The sequence below is a fragment of the Arachis ipaensis genome, chromosome B10, assembly GCF_059453495.1.
Source record: "Arachis ipaensis isolate K30076 ecotype BB chromosome B10, ASM5945349v1, whole genome shotgun sequence".
In the NCBI taxonomy this organism is placed as follows: Eukaryota; Viridiplantae; Streptophyta; class Magnoliopsida; order Fabales; family Fabaceae; genus Arachis; species Arachis ipaensis.
The window spans coordinates 112476764-112498540 of record NC_142435.1 but is presented as its reverse complement, the minus strand read 5'-3'; the positions used below and the strand labels follow the sequence as shown (position 1 = coordinate 112498540).

At 37.4% G+C, this 21777-nt stretch overlaps 4 protein-coding genes across 6 annotated transcripts; 1 reads left to right on the top strand and 3 right to left on the bottom strand.

The window, feature by feature from the left end:
- Positions 1–3844: 3844 nt before the first annotated feature.
- Positions 3845–4994, bottom strand: LOC107621048 (protein FAR1-RELATED SEQUENCE 4-like). The gene is made up of 2 exons (XM_021113123.2): positions 4312–4994; positions 3845–4163 (listed from the first exon to the last, which is right to left on the bottom strand). The coding sequence occupies exons 1-2, from the start codon at positions 4992–4994 to the stop codon at positions 3845–3847; spliced, it is 1002 nt and encodes a 333-aa protein (XP_020968782.1).
- A 1062-nt stretch (positions 4995–6056) lies between these two features.
- LOC107624378 (shikimate kinase 1, chloroplastic) lies at positions 6057–9104 on the top strand. 2 transcript variants are annotated; one of them, XM_016326877.3, is made up of 11 exons: positions 6057–6479; positions 6817–7037; positions 7137–7195; positions 7286–7340; positions 7457–7529; positions 7631–7718; positions 7884–7966; positions 8056–8185; positions 8265–8343; positions 8481–8545; positions 8684–9104. In XM_016326877.3, exons 2-11 carry the CDS (start codon positions 6830–6832, stop codon positions 8732–8734), a joined length of 891 nt encoding a protein of 296 aa, XP_016182363.1. In that variant the 5' UTR covers positions 6057–6479; positions 6817–6829; the 3' UTR covers positions 8735–9104. The 2 variants fall into 2 exon arrangements, with proteins under 2 accessions (XP_016182363.1, XP_088365615.1); XM_088509489.1 differs by having other exon boundaries at positions 6059–6479; positions 6820–7037.
- A 172-nt stretch (positions 9105–9276) lies between these two features.
- Positions 9277–10758, bottom strand: LOC107622838 (F-box/kelch-repeat protein SKIP6). The gene has a single exon (XM_088509483.1). It carries the CDS (start codon positions 10625–10627, stop codon positions 9530–9532), a length of 1098 nt encoding a protein of 365 aa, XP_088365609.1. The 5' UTR covers positions 10628–10758; the 3' UTR covers positions 9277–9529.
- Positions 10759–12058: 1300 nt separating this feature from the next.
- Positions 12059–17896, bottom strand: LOC107621049 (4-alpha-glucanotransferase, chloroplastic/amyloplastic). 2 transcript variants are annotated; one of them, XM_016323095.3, is made up of 16 exons: positions 17406–17896; positions 17268–17330; positions 17010–17098; positions 16858–16918; positions 16649–16727; positions 14930–15066; positions 14694–14852; positions 14515–14591; positions 14022–14161; positions 13911–13942; positions 13759–13833; positions 13528–13600; positions 13324–13412; positions 12987–13031; positions 12748–12900; positions 12059–12624 (listed from the first exon to the last, which is right to left on the bottom strand). In XM_016323095.3, the coding sequence occupies exons 1-16, from the start codon at positions 17754–17756 to the stop codon at positions 12520–12522; spliced, it is 1728 nt and encodes a 575-aa protein (XP_016178581.2). In that variant the 5' UTR covers positions 17757–17896; the 3' UTR covers positions 12059–12519. The 2 variants fall into 2 exon arrangements, with proteins under 2 accessions (XP_016178581.2, XP_088365606.1); XM_088509480.1 differs by having other exon boundaries at positions 13911–13939.
- Between the last annotated feature and the right edge of the window lie 3881 nt (positions 17897–21777).

The window sequence follows — 21777 nt, the reverse complement described above, 5'->3', positions numbered from 1 at the left end:
AGTTTATACTCCAATGAATTAGAGAACTGTCCATCCTCACACATGGAAGAAGAGGAAGATGCAAAAACAAAAGAGGAAGATGCACAAACAAAGAAGGTTGTAAGGGATGAAAATAATTATGGGAATCTACACTCCAATGAAGTAGAGACTGGCATAGAGAGTGAGTTTATTGAATCATCAATTCAAGAAGTTCTTGATGAAGGGTACACTCTAACCATCACACAACACCCAAATTTTGAAATCAAAGAAGTGAAGGAAACCAAGGAAAGCACTGAAAAGGGGATTGTGACCAAGAAACAGAAGAAAATATCCATGAAAAAGAGAAGGTCAGAAAAAAATAATCCAACCTCTACACCAACAAGCAAGGTGAATCAAGTTAATCACAATAAAAGAAAGCTTGTTCGGAGGAATTTATATCAGGGGGCACTAACTTTTACCTCTCCCCCGTTGGAGACATTTCTTTTAACCAACTGGAAGAAGAGGAAGAAAATTTAACAATCAAGTGTCAAGCTAGTGACATTAAAGAAGCACTTGTTGGGAGGCAACCCGATAATTTCGTATCCTTAAGTTATTTTTCGTAGTAGTAATTTTCTTATTTATTTGATTTTTATTGAGTTTTTACTGTTTTCTTTCGTTTTAAGTATGTTCTGATCATGCAGCTATTTTAGAACAGGAACCGAACACTTCGGGAAAAAAAAGGGGGCACACGACGCGCAAGCGTCGCTGACGCGTACGCGTCAGATGTGTGTGCGTGAAAAATAAAATCGAACAAAGAGTTGAGCAGGAGTGGCGCTAGAACTATGTTTTCCGCACAAACAAGCCCACGCATACGCATACCTCACGCGTGCGCGTCGTTTGCGCTTTTAGCCACCCACGCGTGCGCGTCCCTAATGCGTACGCGTGACGCTGCAAATCGGCGTAAATGGGTGTATGGCCAGAGAGTTGTGATGGTGTGGGGTTGGAGCTGTGCTGGGCACACAAGCTCCATCATGCGTGCGCGTCATTTTCCCATTCTGGCCGCCCACGCGTACGCGTCCCAGACGCGTACGCGTCGCATGCGACGCCCAATTAAACCAAATCAGCGCCTGATTTCAAATCATCCACCCCCCAATACTAATTCTCTCTTGTTCTTTTATCCTTTTATTCTTCTTTCATCATACTATTTGTTTTTGTTTTCAGTTTTTCTTTGCTTGAGGACAAGCAAACCTTTAAGTTTGGTGTTGTCGCTACGCTTATGGCTTTTCTGCTTATTTTAATAGCACCAAAGGGAGATGAATGTTCTTCATGGAGGAATGAGATGGCCACTAGCATAACTGAGGTGGTTGAGTTCCTTTCATTCTATTTCTCTTCCGTTCTTATTTAGTTGTTTTCTGTTTTCTGTTACTTTGATTGCCTGCACGATCTTTAGTACTTTCAGTTCTTAGAATTTGTTTCATTCTGTTATTTGTCTCATGTACCGCTCACTGAACTTGAATCTAAAAAGAAAAAGAAAAATAAGTGATGTATTGCATGAGAAATTGAGTTTATATTGAAGAGTAGTCTTATTCACTTAAATGTGGTGGTATTTTCTGTGACTCTGAATGCATGACATGAACAGTGCATATTTGAATTTGAATCAAAGAATGTTGATGTACAAGGAACAGGAATTTAGAGAACTATTATGAAGTCTCTGCAATAAGTAAAAGTTTAATCCTTGAAGCAAAAGAAACAGCAAAGAAAAAATATAAAAAAAAGGGATATAAAAGCAAGGTCCAAGGCTCTGAGCATCAATGACTAGGGAGGTCAGACATGATTAAAAGCTCAAAGAGTTGTTTCCCTAGTCATATGCTTGTGGTGTTCTTGTGTCAAGTAATCCTTGAGACAAAACATTTAGAGTCGAGATCAATCGCAATTAGCAGAGTATGCCAAAGGCTTTGAGCACCACTATCTGGGAGTAGCTGAAAGAAAAATCAGAACTTCAAAAGAGTTCCCCAGTTAAGTGCTTGTGGTGTTTCTGTGTCAAGTGAAGCTTGAGACAAAACATTTAAAGTCACGGCTAGGCTCAAGGTGTAAAGCACAAAAGAAAAGAGAATCAAAGAAAATTTGCTGTGTTCAAGGATTAAATTGAAGTACAAAAATTAGAGAACTCATAATATGATCCGGATTCTAATTCCGAAAGACACTGACATCCCTCTGATGTGAGATGCCAAAATTATTCAGGATTGCAGTTGGAAACCCCACTATAAGAAGAGACACGAGCTTAATCAAACTCTCACTCTCATGCAAATTCACATTCTAAGCCTATATTAGTTTGGTTGCTTGAGGACAAGCAACAATTCAAGTTTGGTGTTGTGATGCTTTAGCATCTTCCCTATCTTTTCCTAGTGAATTTGCAATTAAATTTTTGAGTTTAATCAAGAATTAATTATCTTTTAGCCACTATAGATGCTACTTTGAGTCTTGTGCAATTCTGTTTATTTTAGGTAGCATTTGGTTGGATTTGATGGAGCTTCCGTAGAAAAAGAGAAGAAGGCTATATAAGTAAGGAATAGCTTAGAGAATGGAGAGGAAGCTTGCACAAATGGAATCAGCACAAGAATTAAAGGAGATGACCAGCGAGAACGACGCGTGCGCATACCTGACGCGTACGTGTAAAAAGCGAAGTTGCTCAGCGACGCGTGCGTATACCTGACGCGTACGCGTGACACGCGAAGAAGACCATCGACGCGTACACGTGACTGACGCGTACGCGTGACAAGCGCGAAGTGCAGAAAACGCTGATTTTAAATTCTGATTTAAACTTTTATTTTAAAATAGGAAAAGATATTATTTTAGTTTTAGAAGATAGATTTTAAATTAATTAGGATTAGATATAAAAGGGAGGGATTCCAATTAGTTAACTATTTATTCCACCTTAACCAAAATACATTTTATCAGAATCCTTATTTTCTCTGAACCATGAGCAACTAAACCTCCACTGTTAAGGTTAGGAGCTCTGTCGATTGTATGGACTGATTCTATTATTTTTCTATTTTAATTCATTTACTGATTTATATTTCAAGAATTATTTTCGTTCTTTATTTTATGAATTTGGGTGGAACGGAAGTATGACCCTCTTTCTAATTGAGTTCTTGTATAACTTGGAAAATCTCTTTACTTGAACAACAGCTTGAAAATAATTTCTCCTAAATTTCTAATTATCTGGACTTAACGGGTTACGTGACATATAATCCTCTTATATTTGGGTAATTAGGATTTCTGTGGCATATAAACTAGAATTGAACTTCACCCTCTAATTGGAATTAAGTGACCAAGGAATTGGTGGTTGATGAAAGTTAGAGTAGACTAAGAAGGTCTAAGGAATTAGGGCTTAGTCATATATAGTTTGCCATGAATTAAATCTTGCATGATTAAAATAGTTAGTAAGAAAAGTCAATCCGAAAAATAGATATCTCTGAAGCCTTAACTGTTTCTCCATATATTATTTTCAACTTATTTACTTGCCTGCCTTCTGAATTTCTGAATTATTGTTTAATGCTTTTGAATACCGAAACACTCTTTTCTGTTTGCCTAACTAAGTAAATCATTTAACCATTGTTGCTTAGTCCATCAATCCTCGTGGGATCGACCCTCACTCACCTGAGGTATTACTTGGTACGACCCGGTGCACTTGCCGGTTAGTTTGTGGTTGTAAATTTCCGCACCACAAAATACACCCAAATCAGACTACCCAAAAAAAATGTAATTTATACCTCTGCTAAAGATTTTAAACGTCATTACTTGAAAGCCACTTGTTGTCCACAAGACCATACTTCAACAGAAAATCATTCCAATTCCTATCAAATGATTCTTTGGTATGAGAGTTTCAAACAACATGGCTCCTTTCTTGTTCGATTTTTATGTGTCCCTTAAAGCCGTTTATTTTGCCTAGAATCTTTTTCATGATGTGCCAGATACACCAACAGTGAATTGTTGTGGGCATACAAGCCTCGATAGCCCTTTGCATCGATGCGCATTGATCGGTGAGAATTCCTTTCGGAGCCTTTCCTCCCATGCAACGAAGCCAACATTGAAATAACCATATGAATGATTGAATATCTTCGTTTTTCATCAAAGCGCATCCAAGAAGTGTTGACTGACCGTGGTGATTCACCCTGACAAAAGAACCACAAACCAGATTATATCTGAAACAGATTACGACAAAATAGAATTAAAATCATTAAATACACCCAAATAATGACTATATACACCCAAAAATATCCAATATACACCTTTGCAGCAGATTCATAAAACAACATTAATTCAGCATCATAAACCAGAACAGCATATTACCTGTTTGTATTATAGGTGGTGTCGAATGAAATAACATCTCCGAAATACTCACAGGCAGCTCTGCTCCTTGCATCCGACCAAAAAGCAAGCTGAATCGACTGATCGTCCTCGAGTTCGAGCTCGAAAAAGAAATTCTGATTCTTCTCTTTCATTCTTAATAAGTATTTCCCAAATTCTTTTGCATCGTCTAGTTCCAAAATATTCCGCACTTCTCTCGTGATGTAATTTCTCACGTCTTTTTCGATAAAATTTAAATCACGGTAACCCCCGGCTGCTGCAACAAATGATTGGTAAGTTTTGCTTGGTCTGATACCGGCTTTCTCGTTATTCTCTATGGTACGACGCACAGACATGCTTAGTTTCCTGTGCTGTTTGAGCATCTCTGCTTGATTTGGACAGCAAGAATGTGAATGATGCAACATGACTTTCGAAATGATCCAAACACCATCGTCCTTCAATATGTGTATATAAATTCTTGCAGGACAATTTAAACCAGCTGAGGGATTTGTCTTCTCGGTGGGAGATATTTTCAACTTCCATTTTCCCTCTCTACTACACGTAATCAATTGATTCTTAATTACGTTTCTCTTCTTATTTGTGCTGCGAACTCTTGTAGAAAAACTTGCAGCCTTCGCATAATTCTTGTAGAATTTTGCAGCATCTTCAAGGGTGTTAAAAGTCATCTCAACCTTGGGAAAAAACTGCTCATCAACAACACTGTGGCTACAAAATACACCCAAAAAATACGCAATATTAAATACAAGCATAAACTATAGAATGCAAATAGAACTATAAAACCATCATAAAAAATAACAACAATCAGATTCATGAATCATTATTAAACAGAAACTAAAATAATTCAACTAAAAGAATAAGACAATTCACCCTCAGTCAGATGAAAAGTTATAAACTGTAAATACACCCAAATTTTCTTAAAATACACCCAAATATTTCTTATTTATACCCAAACGTCTGATATAAAATACAGAAAATTCATCAGAACTAATATGTTAGATTCAATTCAAACAAGAAACAATGAACAACAAATTTAACAGACAAGGTTCACGGATTATTAAGCTACACAATCATAAACTATTAACTAGATTCAAATTCAGATTCAATTATTAACTGGAATTAAACCATACCTCAGGAACTTTATTGGATTCAATTTCAAAATCCACTTCACTCTGGTTCAACTAACAATCTAAAGTTGAATCATCCATTATCTTCAAAATGAATTTAGAGCTTGATTTCAGAAACAATAGAAATGGAGAAAAACGAAGAAAGAGAGCAGAGAGAAACTTACGTAAACGGTGACGGAAAATACAGAGAGAAACACACGAAAGAGATCGAAGAGAAAAGACAAGAAAACGCAGAAGAAGGAAATGAAATCCTTTCGAAGAAGGAAGTAAAATATTCGCGCGTTGATTGATTGAAAAATCTGTTAAGAAAGCGCGTGAAAGATACGTCCCATAAGAAGCGTGTTTTAGGGCTAATAGAATTTCAGAACTTGTAAAATTTGGACAGTTAAAAAGCTTGTATGTAAAAATTAATTGCTTAAATAATTATCCCAAGTGTATGTATAAATTAAGAATATCATTAAAAGAATATTATTAATTAACAACCTATCATACGCATGTCAGGTTTAATCTTATCTCAATAACAAAAAAATAAAAAAGGTTTAATCTTATCAACTTTTTCATATTTTGGCCCTTACTTGCCTCTCCAGCTTTTTATTCTTCACCAGACAACCGTTTCTTTTCACTTTTTGGTGAATAGAAGAAGCGATAATTGCATGAGTGCGTATGGTGGTGTGTGTCATGCATTTGATACTGCCATCTCTGTTCATAAGAAAAAAACAATATAAATGACAAAAAAATTCGCAGTGACAGAAAGATTGTGAAACAATTCCAATTCTAAATCCTCTTCTACAGTCTCACTAATAATCATCCACCACAATAATAATAATAATAATAATAATAATAATAATAATAATAATGTATGACACTATTCTGTTTTCAAACAACCATGATTTGATCTCTCTTCCACATTCTTTTTCGTCACCAATTCCACCAATTCATTCATATTACATTAATATTTTCCTTCTTCTTTTTCGGCGCCCGAATCCTCCGAACCGTGAAAGCCTTTGTCCACGTAACAAGTACGAGGTCAGAGTTTTAAGATTTCAAATTCTCTCTGTTTTTTTTTTTTTAATTTTCTATATATTTTGTTTTCAACATTCATATTGAGAACCGAATTCAAGCCAAAATCATAGAAACAGTGTGAATCGAGTGTCGGAGTTTTTTTTTTTTAAATGTATTTGTTTGATTTATTCTGGATTCTCTCACTCCCGACTAGCAATTTTGTCGTTTTATTCTACATTTGTATTTATTTTTTTCATTTATCACTTCGATAAATATAATTAATTTTTGTCGGCATAATAAATAACGCTGATATAAGTTACCAAAAAAAATAACACTGATATATCGACTGAAACCATTTCAGTAGAAGTGAAGCCATGGAATCTAAAGCTGTTCAAAGGTTACAGTTTCCAGCCATGGTGTATTCAGATAAGGGTGGAAGAACAGTACCAAGTGGTTCTCTTAACGTGTCTTGTGGTTTTATGGAACATAAGAAGCTTCGGGTTTTTGTTTCAGTGCCTTCGACGAAGATTCAACAGAGAAAGCTCCCTTTGAAGATTGCATGTTCTTATAACAAAGTTCCAGGTTGCTAAGATAATTAATTAATGACTTTTTTAATATAATTTTTATTGCAATCATACTTTCGTGTTCATTATTTATTTTTTTATTTTTTCAAATTTGTAGCTTCAACATTGAAATCTGAAAGCTTTAAGACTCCTCTCAGTGAAGAGTTGATTCTGAAGGTAAAAAAGTATGACACATTTCATCTTTCTTATGGTGTGGTTATGGATATGCCATTATTATCTTACTTGATTGAATCATTTAAATTTCAGAGTAAATCCAAAGAGGTGGAGCCGTATTTAAGTGGACGCTGTATATATCTTGTTGGTTAGTCTTTTGGTTCAAATACTCGTGCTTATGTTGTATACATTAATTACTATAGATGCCAAGTATAATTGTTAATTACTCTGGTCCTCTTCAATTTCTGGGTTTTGAGATTGCAGGAATGATGGGATCTGGAAAGACAACTGTAGGGAAGATTCTGTCACAAGTGCTTTGTTATTCGTTTTTTGATAGGTTGGTACTGTAATTAAGATCAGAAATTATTTCAAGGGAACAATATATGTATATAGTTCCATCTCAACATTTTCTGTAGCAATCTTTTTTCATGGGACCAGCGATACATTGATTGAGGAGGAGGTTGATGGAACTTCAGTAGCTGATATATTCAAGCACTATGGAGAGACTTTTTTCCGTGATAAAGAGGTCAGTTAAAAAATATCTTCAGTTTATGCGATATAAATCTCCTTACCTTTGTATAATAAGGACTCTTGTTATTGTATCATATCAATGTTTGGGATTCTTTTGCTGTTTTATTATTATCATCACAATATAGCCATTCATTTTCTGTGGTTATTTTCACGGTTGCAGACTGAGGTGTTGCGGAAGTTGTCAATGACGCATAGACATGTTATATCCACGGGCGGAGGTGCTGTTGTGAGGCCTATTAATTGGTATACCAATTTAATCTTCATGTTAACGATGAACTCTTATGGAGATTATTGAGTCTTCACTCATACTTAATTGTATGTGGAATTGCTAGGAAATATATGCACAAAGGGGTTAGCATATGGTTGGATGTACCTGTAGAAGCATTGGCTCAGAGAATAACAGCTGTAGGAACTAATTCTCGCCCACTTCTACATTCTGAAGTAGGAGATGCATACACTAAGGTAGTAATCAATATGAATTTGATCACAAAGTGGAGCAATTGGGATCAATATTGACTTACACTTTGGATTTAATTTGCAGACTTTCATGCGTTTGTCTTCTCTTTTTGAAGAACGAAGCCAAGCATATGCAAATGCCAATGCCAAGGTCTCCTTGGAAAGTATGGTTCTCAATAATATTATTTCTTCTTCTCTAGTACCTTACTTAAATATGTGGGAATATAGCACTAGAGTAACATAACTATCTCATGGTATGCTTCCTAGAAAATCTGTATATGATTATTGTGTTATTTTGCAGATATAGCAGCAAAACTGGGCCAAAAAGATGTATCAGATTTGACTCCAACTGCTATTGCAATTGAGGTCATGTCACTTTCTGCCTTATTACCTTCTGATTCCTAAACTTAATTGTTTGCTCTTGATTACATACAATTGAAAACATTAGTAGAATTACCATTGGAACGCTTTCACTTATCTGACTTGAGGCTGTGTATTTCTCAGGCTCTGGAACAAATCCTAGGCTTTCTAAAGAGTGAAGATGGATATTGCTAGCTCAAGCTGGTTATAATTTCTCTTCAAACCTCATTTAGTGCAGGAGAATATGCTTTTCCTTTGTGTTTGGAAAGAATTGATGTAGTGCGGCACCAACATGGCACATATTTAATGTTCATGCACGATTAGTGTTACATAATTTGAGAGGAACTGCAAGCAGCAAGTATTCAGTATATACAGTTTTGATTTTTTCGTTCCATTATAAACACTCGTAGAGCATGTGCATAAACACTCGTAGAGCATGTGCATTGTAATATGATATGGTTATATCAGTTTTGTGTACGCTTTCTTCAGATACGTCTGCTCTTGTTGTAAAGTGACCCTAATTTCATTCTCTTCTACATGGCATACACTGGTGTTCAATTAACATTATATATACTTAACTCATTATCCATACTAGCCATACCAAAACTCTTTTTAAAACTTTTTAGGTAATGTTAATATATAATTCCTATTGTTTGAGAATTTGGATTAGCAGTTACTTTCTAAGAAATGTTTGGAACTTTGGATTACTGTCTAACAGTAAAGGGAACAAAATAGAATGGAGAAAAGTACCATATATAGTGGAATACACTATGGATTTATCACAAACACAACCTTCAATCTACAAGTTACTCATCCGCATCCATAACGCAAACAAAGGGAATGTTGAACTATTAAAGTGCTAAAATACACAAGACAATATACAGTTGTAAAATGCACATTACTATTTTGAGCAAACCCCATTTATTCATACAACAATGGAGCTGTAAATGCCACCTGATCAAACTGGAAAAGAACTTGTTGGATCAAGTGTCACAAAGCAACTGAAGAACAGTGCACAATAGAAGAGCCTTTTGGAACAGAAAGAACCTTCTGGAACCAATCAACCTCACCCCACAGTTCTACATTCTTCTTGCTAACTTGAATCTCAGCACACCAAATGTCCATGTCTTTCCCATTCCCACCACCACACTCCCACACCACAACCAACTTCCCACCCAAATCAGCCATGGTAGCACCACACAGAAACCGAGGCAACCCCTTATGCAACCCCTTCAGCTCTTTCCATACCCCACTCTTCACATCGAACCCTTTAATCTTCCCCAAGTAATCGTAGCAATAAAGAATATCATCCACCACGCACGCCCTCCCTCGCCACCCGAGGTCCAGCTCCGTTCCCACGCTCTCCCAAGCGCCGCATCTGGGATCTAACGCGATGCCGCCGCGATCCGCCATGGCGTACACCTTGCCGTCCACCACGGCGCTTGCGTGCATCCACTTCTCCCGAACCTCCGCGGGGCTCGCCACGCGCTCCCATTTCTCGGAGGCGGGGTCAAGAACCTCCGCCCAGTTGGCCGACCTGGCCCAATTGTCAGCGACGCAGCCTCCAATGACGTAAATCTTTCCGTCGACGACTCCCGCAGCGGCGAACTCGCGGCCGACGCGCATAGAGGGTCCACGTCGCCATCGGTGGAAGCGGCAGTCGAGGAGCCAGATGTGAGAGGAGGGAACGTCGTTAATGGAGCCGCCGATGACGTAGATGGTGGAACCGAGAACGGCGTAGGCAGAGCCGATGGCGGGGGAGGGTTGAGAGGGGAGCGGGACGAGGAGGATGCGGGACGGGGTTCGATGGAGGGTGAACCAGAGGAGGGTAGAGGCGCGTGAGCGGAGCGTGAGGTAGAGGTGGTGTTGGGTGGAGTTAAGAAGAAAGCGGGCGTGGTAAAAGTGAGGGGAGGAGAAAAGGGAGTGGATGGGCTTCGAGACAAGGGAGAGGACGGGGTGGTAGGGCCTAGGGATGCGTGCTAGGCAGTTCAGTGCCACGTCATCAGGTAGGGAGGGGATCAGGCATATGCCCGTCGGAGGTTCTGATTCCGATTCGGAAGAGGAGGAGGAGGAGGACGACGACGACATCGTTGCGAGGGGGACTGGGGAGAGGGCCTAGACGGAGTTGGGGCTGAATTTTCTCGTTTTGGTGGGTGTCAGTCACTGTCTCTGTTTTGACTTTTGAGAAAGGCTAATTTTTTGGATATTATAAAGGGAGGAGTGTAATACATGAATATTACACTAATTTGGTATAATACACTAATACATAAGTTGTTAATGTCATAAAAAATAGTGACCAACAATTTTAGAAAGATACAAAAAAATAAATTAAAGGACAAAAATTTTTTAGAGAAATATGTCATATCAAAAAGTTTCTACCTCCTCGTCCAATTAAACACAAGGAGACAAAAAGTTAGATAGAATATTGCGAACATCACAAATTTTATGGACATTCTATTAACGACGGCTACGATTTAAAGAATATCATAGAAAAGTTAGTTAGGGAAGGTCGACTAAATAGATACTTTGCTGATAGGTCAGCTGACTCAAGAAAAAGAAAAAGAGAAGAAGAAAGGGGACGACAAGAACATCCACCTCAAACTCCTGAAAAGCACATACATATGATTAATGGAGAATTTGCGAGAGGAGGAAGATCAAAATCATTACAAAAAAGGCATCTGAAAAAAGTTTACCAAGTTAGGGAAGACAGCACTCTCCGACTTGCCCATCATCTCATTTACTAAAGAGGACGCTCAAGGGATAAACACTTGGACATGATGATCCCGTGGTGATAACAATGATCCTCACCAACGCAAACCTTCATAGAAATAGACTAAGGTAGCTCGACAGATATTCTGTTCAAACTCGCTTTCGACAAACTTGGGTTGGAACAAAAGGATCTAAAGCATACCCAGATAACCTTTTCGGACTGGGGGATACGCCGATTCGACCTCTTGAGTACATTTCTTTATATAACACTTTTCAAAAAGGGTGCAAAATCAAAGACACTGAGTATTGATTACATTGTGGTTGATGTTGTCTCAGCATACAATGTCTTGATAGGTTGCGCAACCTTATAGATAGACTTCTTAGATCTTCCTCTACTTTTCACTCATTGTCCATCTTCCATCTCATCCACCCTCTTGATTGGAGTACTATATCGGTCTTCTTCTCACATGTCCAAATCACTTGAGACGCAATTCTATAATCTTATCCAATAGCGTATAACCATTCATCCATCTTAACATCTTTATCTATGTCACACTTAACTTATGTTCGTGTTCTCCTTTGACTACCCAACACTCTGTATCATAAAGCATAACTAGCCTAATAATAGTATGATAGAATTTATCTTTAAATTTTAAAGACACTTTTTTATTACGTATAAAACATATAAAACCATGATGACATCAGAAATTTGTGGGTATGCCATAGCTGCTTGTATGTGTTTTATTTATACATTATTAAAGAGGTAGGACTCTCAAAATGTTAGGCCAGTTATTTCCTATGGACTTCGTGTTGATAACAAATGTCATTTTTTATTATTTTTTATGAACATGGTTTAATTCACAAAACAATGCAAGAGCAAGAGCTTGGCTTTGTCATTTAAAAAAATAAAAAATAAAAACATACAATAATTTGAGAAAATTGCCCCACACCATGATGACATCAGACATTTGTGGATATGCGGTAGCTGCTGCTTTGAGTTTCCCAAAACGGTTCAAGGTATGGCATCAGATCACCAAACCAAAACATACAGCCAAGGACCCGGAACTTGCTAGATCACATTACAAATTTTGATAGAAGCATCCAACATTCTCAAATTTCTTGATCAGGAACTTGGCTTGCATTGATCAACACATCCGTACTTGTCAACTTAGGAACAAACATCAAGGGTTTAGCATTTTCCACTTCTCAACTGCTATGCTGCAGTGTCCAAGCAAACTCTTCTACTTTACTATCAGAAAAGGATTCAACATTCAACATCGGCCGTACATTGAAAGCATCTCTTTAAGTCTAGCTGCTTCTCTCTCCAAGCTATCAAAGCTCACAGAACTTTCAATCCTCCAACCCCAGTTTCCAAACTGCATTGGTCATAAGATCAACAATTTCATAAATTTTATTATATCTTTTTGAGGCTAAAATGGTTCTCTTTTTCGTAGAGTTTAGTTGCTGGAACAAACTGAAAACTCGGAATAAACTTTTACCTGAGTGGCAGGAATGTTCATCCTGGCAGAACTCCCCAGTCCAAGAACATCTTGCATAGGTATTATTGTTGTTTGAGCAACAGAAGCCAGTGCTGTCTTGATTAGTGCCCAAGAAATGTCATCTGGCTCACTTAGTGAGAGATAATTTATCACCTGAAACATGAAATAAAGGCGATGAACCCCATCCGACTTGATTAAAAACTCGCATCTCACTATTACACACAGGCTTTAGCACCCACATTTGATTTTTCTCCTTGCTTCAAAGCTTCCCACCAACCTTGGATCTGTAGCAGAAAGAACTTTCTTATCAATGTTTATTAATGTTAACTGCTAATATATTTGAAGACATACAATAATTTGGAACTAGATATATGTCAATATCATGTAGCTATCACAATGGGTAAAACACCATTATCATTATCATAAAGTTTAAAGAAAAATAGGTGCCCATATCACAAATCTTATATTATCAGTTGCTTCAACAAAGCTTTTACAGATTTCAAAGTGTATACCCAGGTCTCCTTCCCATGAAGAGAGACATGCTGTGTTAAGAAATGTAAGACAAGAAATTCTTACTGTGTCATTATCGTGAGTCCCTGTATATACAACTTGATTGCACTCATGATTATGAGGCAAATGTGGGTTGGCAGCATCACTTCCAAACCCTGAAGAATAAATAGATGATAAAATTATTCAGGAAATGAGACTTAGAATTACTACTTTAGAGCAGGACTGCAGGACAAGAAACGATGGTAAACAAAATAAGCAATTAATAATTACCAAACTGGAGGACTGCCATTCCAGGTGCTCCAATGGATTTTCTTAGTTGAACTACATCCTCTGTGATAACTCCCTGTCATAAAATAACAACTCCAGAAAAGTTACACGGGCTTGCCTTAGAAAGATTCATATACTTATTTCACTGATATATGATTGACAAGCAACATCCGTCTCACAACAAATTATAAAATAACATAGAAACATTTAAGAATTTGTTATGATATTATATACCAAGTCTTCTGCTGTGATATTAATTCTTCCAACTGCTCTGAAAATGGCATCAAAGAAGGATATCCCAGGTCCTACCTATCATTCAAATGATACATAGCATATTATAGTTTGACCAAACATATTAAAGATAGAAAAAAATAATAGGATCTGACCTTCCACTTTCCAACCATAGCTACCTTTGCTGCTGCACATTATAGAGCATACACATGTTAAAAAATCATCACACCAGGTAAAATGTTGAAATAAACTTAGAGTAGACTCACCAGAGGAAACAGCCCAAAATCCAGCAAGTCCTCTAAAGTGATCGATCCTAAATTCATCATATAAATTCTGTGCACGGCGTATGCGGCGTATCCACCACGAGTATCCTTCTTTCTCCATGGCATTCCAATCATACAAAGGACTTCTCATTAAAATATGAAAATTTTAAAAAATAAGAAATCAGAGACCCGAATGAGATAGGAGGCCTTACAATGTACTGTGACATGTTAGCAATATTACAATATAACGGTGGAGAAGATGGGGAAATTTTCTTAAAAAGGCTTATAAAAATAATCAATCAGGATATTGTCATAGGTGTTTAAAGAGTTATGGAAAGAGAAGAGGAACAAAAATAACATAATCATGGGGAATGGTTGTTAATTACCACATAACTTCAATAACAACAAAAAGTTCGTGAGAAAAAATTAAAAAAGATGGAAAAGGTTCAACTAGTAAATTTATGGCAAAATATTTATCCTGGGATTAAGATCAAACCTGCCCCACAGCTGACCAGTTTCACTGAATGCATCGGGTGGAACTCCACTAACTAAAAGAGGAAAACCTTTCCTGTTCTGCCAGATAAGTAGAGATTTTTTATGATCACAAGGTGAAAAATGGAGTGAAAAAATGTATATCAGACAACTTCAGAGTCAGATTTTTTAGAGAAAACTAACCAGTATAAACTGGTTCTTATTTGCCCAAACATCTGCACTATGGTAACCAACATATATGGGCATGTCTCCCATTATCCTAATTCCCCTACTCTCTGCATAGTTACGAACTTTCTGCCATTGCCTTTGGAACAAGAACTGTTGAGCAATAAACACATTTATCTGCATGCAAAAGCATAAGTGACTCAGCAAAACAACTTCTGGCTACAAGTACTGGAAAGCATTCATTATGATCTTACGAAGTGTCTTTTTTGTTGATAAATCTCTTCTAGAGCTGCAAGATGGCGGTTTCTTAGAGGTTCAGGCCAATTGTACCAGCTGATTGTATTTAAACTATCATCAATAGCAGCAAAATAAGCTGCATCTTCAAGCCAGCCTATACAACATGGAGAAGAGATCACATCATTACAAGAGAAAAACGTATGATAAAATTTAATCATTGTTCGCCTTGGAAACAATAACAACACCCATCACTGATCTACTTCGTAAAGAGTTGACAAAGTTTTGAAGTTTTCCATGTCTAAGACTTGAAAATGGATCATAGAATATGTGTGACAACTGTGCATATCTAAGACAAGTGTCCTTACATGAGCTTTGGAGAAAAGAAATCCATCACAAGTCTTTTTTTTTTGGTGACTTAAAAGAAAATAAACAAAAACTAAGAAAGAGAAAAAAACAAGAAACTGCTTAAGAAAGGCAGTCCCGCTGAATACTACTCTCAAACTCCTTCCAAGGCAATGGAAGCTCCACTTGGGGAGAAATAGTCCTCATTGCAGTCTTTGCCATGATGTCTGCTACTGTATTTGCATCTCTCAAGATCAACCGAAGATCAGCACGCCATTTCCAAGACATGATATCTCGGATTTTTAACACCAAAGGATCAGTAAACCCAGAGCAATCTTGTAAATTATTGACAATAGTAAAAGCCTCCACACAGTCTGTCTCACATATAATGTCTCTTTGTCCCGAGTCCCATGCTAAAAGAAAGCCTCTCCAAATAGCAAACAACTCTCCTTGCAAAATGCTACGACTCTCAATTGTTCCCAAACAGCCTCGTTGCCACCTTCCCTTCCAATCTCTGCTAACACAAGCAAAACCAACTCGAGCACCACTGCCAGGATAGCTAGCATCACAATTAATCTTAAAGGTACCCACTGAGGGGGGAATCCAAGAGCCACTAATGGTTGAGGGGATAGATAGTCGTTGCAACTCAAAAATATTTCGGAGCTCCTTTTCTAAGGACAAAGCCATACCAATCACCTTGTCTGTGGTCCAATGCTCGTGAGGATGAAAGATCTCGTTGTTTCTCGAACACCAAATCCACCAGAGACCAGAAAAGAATCTAAAGGGGCGCTGTTTGCTATTATGTAAGAACCAACTCATCAAATCCACTGGTTGATCGGAGATCCCTAAAGCTTGCCAAACAAGTTGGGCTTTTGGACAATCCCGAATACAATGTAAAACCGACTCCTGACTTGAGAAACATCGTGGACAGCTATCCGTGTGCGAAATGCCCCTTCTAAAACGAAATGCAGCAGTAGGAAGAGCCTCCCGAAGACATAGCCAGGCCAAAAATTTGTGCTTTTCCGGAACATGTTGACGCCAAAGCCAAAGCCAATTACCCCTATCCTCCCAACTAAACATCTTCTTACTGAACAAGTCTAGAATTTTAATACTTATATATTTTTTAGAAAAATCCTTGTTGAGAATTGAAGAATGTACTTAGCAGAGAGGAAACTGCATAATGTAGCAGGATCAAGAATCTCAACAAAAAAAAAATAATAAAATATAAAAAAGAAAAGCAAGATATCAAAGAGATACTAATCTTACAGCATGTTTATTCAAATCAGATTTTGTTTGCAGACAAACATCTTGAAGTCAAAGTAAATGTTTTACAAGCTAACATATAGGCATGTTGGGATGTAAAAATTAGAAGTGCAACTAACTGGGTTTCTTACTTGATATGTTAGGGTCCCTGTGAAAACTCTCAAGCTGTGTTTTGAGTTCCCCTTCACTTGAAATCAGCCTCTCTGCAGCCTATAAAAACCGGTTAAAATAAAAGGAAAAATAAACATTAAGTACTGCGTTCATTATACCAAAGTTAAAGACATGATGTAACAATTTTTAATTAGATGAAAGGGAAGAATGGCAGTGATGAATATCTTACTTTAGTTAACAAGGGATCCTTAAGGTCAGCAACAAGTGAAAAATTCACCCGCTCAGCATGACTGCGTTCATTTAAGAATATAACCATAAGAACAAGAAAAGCAAACAGGAAACACTAGAAAGGGGAGTGAAAAACATAGCAGTAAATCTCACATGGGTTCTGGAAGCTCATGCTTTTCCAATAATCCATCCTTAACAAGATCCTCCAGTGAGATGAGCAAGGTGTTTCCACAATTTGCATCCTAAAAAAAAAAAAGAAAAAAAGAAAAGCAGGTAAGCTTTCAGCACAAGAGCATTACTTAAAAAAAATAAATAAGTAAGAGTTGACCCTCAATCTCAGTCAACTCCTCTACACCTAAAAACAAAAACAAAAAGAGACAAAAACAAATAAATAAAATAAAAAAATAGAACCTGGCCGGAGTAAGGGGAACCTTCTTCGTTAGCCTTTCTGCCAGGAGGCACAAGTGGTAGCACCTGCAACAAGAATCAGATATTTTCAGATTGAAATCATTTTCAAACAAAGAGAAGAAATCAACACGTTTTGGCAACCTGCCAAAGGGAGCAACCAGATTGATGGAGCCAATCAATGAAACGAAATGCCTCTTGGCCGAGATCGCCGATGCCGTACGGTCCCCGAAACGAGGTCGGATGTAGAAGAATTCCGGCTCTTCTGCGATTATCGAGGTCAGGTTTGGGAAGCCAATCGCCGTAATTTGGCGGCAAATCTTGACCGACGCTGAGTTTAGATATTGAAGCAGTAAAGGGTTCTTGGAGGGAGAGGCAATTGGTTACGGAAAGAGTGGGTTTTGTGGTGGAGCGAGTGAGAGTGAGTGAGGTGCAGCGGTGGAGATGTGGTGGAGAACAGAATGGGAGATTGGTGAGAGCCATGTTGATGTTCATTTTGGAGTTTTAGTGGAAGACAGTAGAAATTAGAAAGAAAGAAGAATAGACGCTGCAGAGAGCACGGGAGTCGTGACTACATGAGCAAATCATTCATCCAATGTGTACATACACCGTCACAACTCAATTGTTTGATCCGAAGCATTTTTTTATTTTTTTTATTTTTTATTATGAGAAGTTTGTATAGCAAAGCAGGGACATTTAAGGGATATTTTCATACATTACGAGTTAAATTTTATTTTAGCCCTTGAAATTTTATTCAATATTCAATTTACCTTTTATAATTTTGTTAACCTCAATTAAAATCTCCAAATTTATAATAATAGTTTTTTATTATCTCTACAATAATCTCTATAATCGAAATGCTGATCTAACACATTTACTTAACACACATGACACATCTAGGACGATGTCGTATTAATTTCGCGCTCAAATTCCATGAAAGCGACGTCGTTTTAAATATGGATAGTGTTAAAATTCTCCTTACAAATCGCACCTACAGCAAGGACTCTTAACCATCCCACCATTATAACCACCACTATTTTTCTCTTTATGTACAAGTTTCACTATAACTCTCTTTATCATCAACAACAACAACAATAAAAACATTCGAATTTAAAAAAAAAAAGGGGCAGATGAGAGACAGACAGAGAGAAAAGCAAAAGCGGAGACAAAGTTGTTGTACCATAACGCACTGAGGATTTGAGCAATGTTAATGTTGTTGCTGTTGCGGCGGGACTTTGTGTTGAAGGAAAGGGGACCAAAACGACGGCATTTCGAGGCGACATCGTGAGTGGAGGTTTTCAAACATTGATGGAAGAGCAGAGAAATAAGGATTTGAATGCCACTCTTGTGAGACTCATGATCTCGACTAAGTTGGAAAAAAGAGAGGTGTGAGGCACTGCGAGCTTCGAAGGCCACTCCTGCCTCCCCTTTTGTTGTTGTTACTATCACGAGCCACCACGAATTGCATGTGTTTAGGGTATGGTGGGTTTGGAGTTGTTGGTGATATATAGTTTAGGAAAGAGGAGAGAGTCGGTAGTTTGGATAGGAATTAGGTGGGGTAGTGAGTGTGATTGCTATGGTGAAATAGATGGGAATAGTTGGTTCCATATGAACGTGACCTAGCAGAGCTCTGGGAAGACGATCCTGGATGATCAGTTTGAGAATCTTGGGACTTTATCTATGGATTAATTTTAATTGTAGGGGCCAGATTAAGTTATCTAATACATTCTCTAAGTCATATAATCATTACCAAGCACACTCAGCACTAAACAGGCCGCACAGTGTCAAGTAAAGTGGAGATGACCGCAGGGGTAACCGGGAGCCATTGTTGCAAATTTGGGGATTCTAATTGGGGCTAACGAAATTTTAAGGGTTAAATTGAGTATCGAGCCAAAATTTAGGGGCTAAATTGAAATTTAACTCTGATCTGTCACCTTATAACTCGGTCTTTATTGTGCATTATGAGTTATAACTCGGCGTTAACTATTATTTATTCTTTTCTTGTAACCGACACCTTCATTACCGACTTCATGACCATCATTTCCATCTTAATGACCAAACGGTCATAACATGAATATCATTCATCAACTTTATGCCTACAAAAGGCACCAATTTCTATATCTCAAGACAGGCAATACATGATAAGTTCTATATCATGTCTTACATTCTATATTCATAGAATTATTATAATACACAACACATGATATGTTCTATTTCATATCTTACATTCTATATTCATAGAATTATTATAAGGACACTCACGTGATAAGTTCTATTTCACGTCTAACATTCTATATTCATAGAATTATTATATGCCTCTTAAACACTTACTAACTTGAGCGTCGGAGTGTCTTTTGCAGATACACACCCCCTTGTTCTCTCATTGCCGACGTATACCTCATCTCGGCGGACGAGCTATACAGCGGCTGACCTCTACAAGAACAATTAGCGCCCACCGTGGGGCCGGTAAACTAATTTCCTGCTCTACCGAATAGATTCAAAGAATTTGAATTATATTCAAATACTTGAATCAATTTTCAAATAACATTTACATATTTTAGCAATTTATGTATTCTAATTTTTTTTATTTCTCAACCTCTATTCAAAACCTCTTTTACTTTTATAATATACATTATTTAATATATGTTGCGACTTTGTAAGTATTCATTTTCTCAATTTATCTTATTCACGTCATATGACCTTCACTATAAATTGTAAATATTCAATAACAAATTTTTTTGAACGAAAAATTCATCAATAAGTTGTTGTGGGCCAGAAAAATTTCCAAGACAATTAACCATTATATCCTCGGATCATACAATCGATTCCGTCAATGGATATCTATTTTTAAATTTTTCAGTTCACATACAATCAAATGCTAAAATTGTTCATGAGCAGAAAAGTATCCCCCACACTAACTATCTTGATTGAATAACTTTTACCACTCAATTATTTTTTGAATAAATGCCGACATAATAACCGACTAAGCTTGGGGCTCACCATATCATTATTCACTCATCTTTTAACAGAGTTATAACTTAATTTATTTTTTAAGCTTAGCTTGGATCATATGATCGGCAGACAAAACTTGGGGGCTGTGATCCGTCACCTTATAATTCAGTCTTTATTGTGCATTATGAGTTATATGTAACACCCTACCACACAGAGTCTTATGCTTAAGTCATAAAATAGAGGGGCGAGGTATTACGACCTCTAAAAATAAAATTTAGTATATATAGTAATGTGAAAATGTTTATAACTAGGAGCCTTTAAAGAAAAAGGGGTAAATCAAAATCGTTAAACAGAAAAGCGCAACACTCACAAGTGTGATAACGTAAGCAAAGCGGGGTAAAGGATAAGTTAACACGAGTATATGTACAAAAGAGTGCCAAAAATACAGATATCAAAACTCAAGAATCGGTTTGTGAAGATAATCGGTCCGAGCAGAGAAGTATACATACATATATAAAGTAGGAAAACCCAAAAGACAAGTTACAGAACCTGTTTCTTCAAAATAACCTCTAAGAGGAGTCAATACTATATATATATATATATATACAATAGAGATAATAAGTATCTAAGTCAGTACATAAAACCAAAATAAAGTCCCGAGAGCTAAGGATCTTCGCTAAAATAGAAGTCTCCAGCATGCCTCAGCAAGGAGTCTTACGTCCTGCATCTGAAAACCACAAAATCTGCATGGGTGAGAATCATAGGTTCTCAGTATGGTAACAGTGCCCAAATATCTAACATATAATGTCATAGGAAAGCCGAAGGCAATCCTAGAACTCCCAAATTCATAATTAAAGCGTATAAACATAACTAAACCATGAGAAACAAAAATAGGCAACTAACTAAGGATCTTCAGTCTAGCTAAAACTCCCCTTTCCAACTCCTCCGAACCTCCCAACCACCACCGATAATTTTATATGCAAACACAATTATATCAAGCAAGGAAATCACAAACAGGAAGCAGATACAACAGTTAAACAAGTAGCAAGTATTTATGCAGTCAATTAGGCATTCCAAACAAATCACACTAAACAAACATATAAATGCATATGATGCATGCCTGTCCAAGTGGCTGGTGAGTCTTATCTGTCAGTTATAAAGCCAACCCAACAAGTCCTAGTAGCTAACCATTGGACTATCCCTCTGTTGCGCATCCCCAACTCGAGTTATTCACAAACATAATCATAATCACATACAACACCCTCACTGGTGTTTATCCACGGGGGCGAGCTCATCCGGAACTTTCACAGTGTCCGGCCACACTAACAACATAGGGTCAGCAGAGTATTGAGTCTCAACCTGGAGCACGTGGTGGCTAGCCACTGCTTTTATCCAGGAAAACTCGTATCTCAGATAAGTGGAAGTGCAACAAATACAATATCAATCAACCAGCATATATGCATTCATACTCAGCCATAAATTGATATTTATCTCAGCCATTCGGCTTATAATCATAATTCATAACCAGCCATAACTCATTATCACATACAGCCATTCGGATCAT

Excerpts from the sequence above, each read along its gene's own strand:
- LOC107621049 (XM_016323095.3), bottom strand. The coding sequence starts at position 17,756 with ATGAACATCAACATGGCTCTCACCAATCTCCCATTCTGTTCTCCACCA. Across the intron at positions 17,331-17,405 it reads CTGGTTGCTCCCTTTGGCAG|GTGCTACCACTTGTGCCTCC; the intron begins GTTGCCAAAACG and ends TTCTTGTTGCAG. Across the intron at positions 13,943-14,021 it reads ATTTTGGGCTGTTTCCTCTG|CAGCAAAGGTAGCTATGGTT; the intron begins GTGAGTCTACTC and ends TATAATGTGCAG.
- LOC107622838 (XM_088509483.1), bottom strand. The coding sequence starts at position 10,627 with ATGTCGTCGTCGTCCTCCTCCTCCTCCTCTTCCGAATCGGAATCAGAA.
- LOC107621048 (XM_021113123.2), bottom strand. The coding sequence starts at position 4,994 with ATGACTTTTAACACCCTTGAAGATGCTGCAAAATTCTACAAGAATTAT. Across the intron at positions 4,164-4,311 it reads ACCACCTATAATACAAACAG|ATATAATCTGGTTTGTGGTT; the intron begins GTAATATGCTGT and ends AATCTGTTTCAG.
- LOC107624378 (XM_016326877.3), top strand. The coding sequence starts at position 6,830 with ATGGAATCTAAAGCTGTTCAAAGGTTACAGTTTCCAGCCATGGTGTAT. Across the intron at positions 7,530-7,630 it reads TGTTATTCGTTTTTTGATAG|CGATACATTGATTGAGGAGG; the intron begins GTTGGTACTGTA and ends TCATGGGACCAG. Across the intron at positions 7,719-7,883 it reads CTTTTTTCCGTGATAAAGAG|ACTGAGGTGTTGCGGAAGTT; the intron begins GTCAGTTAAAAA and ends TCACGGTTGCAG.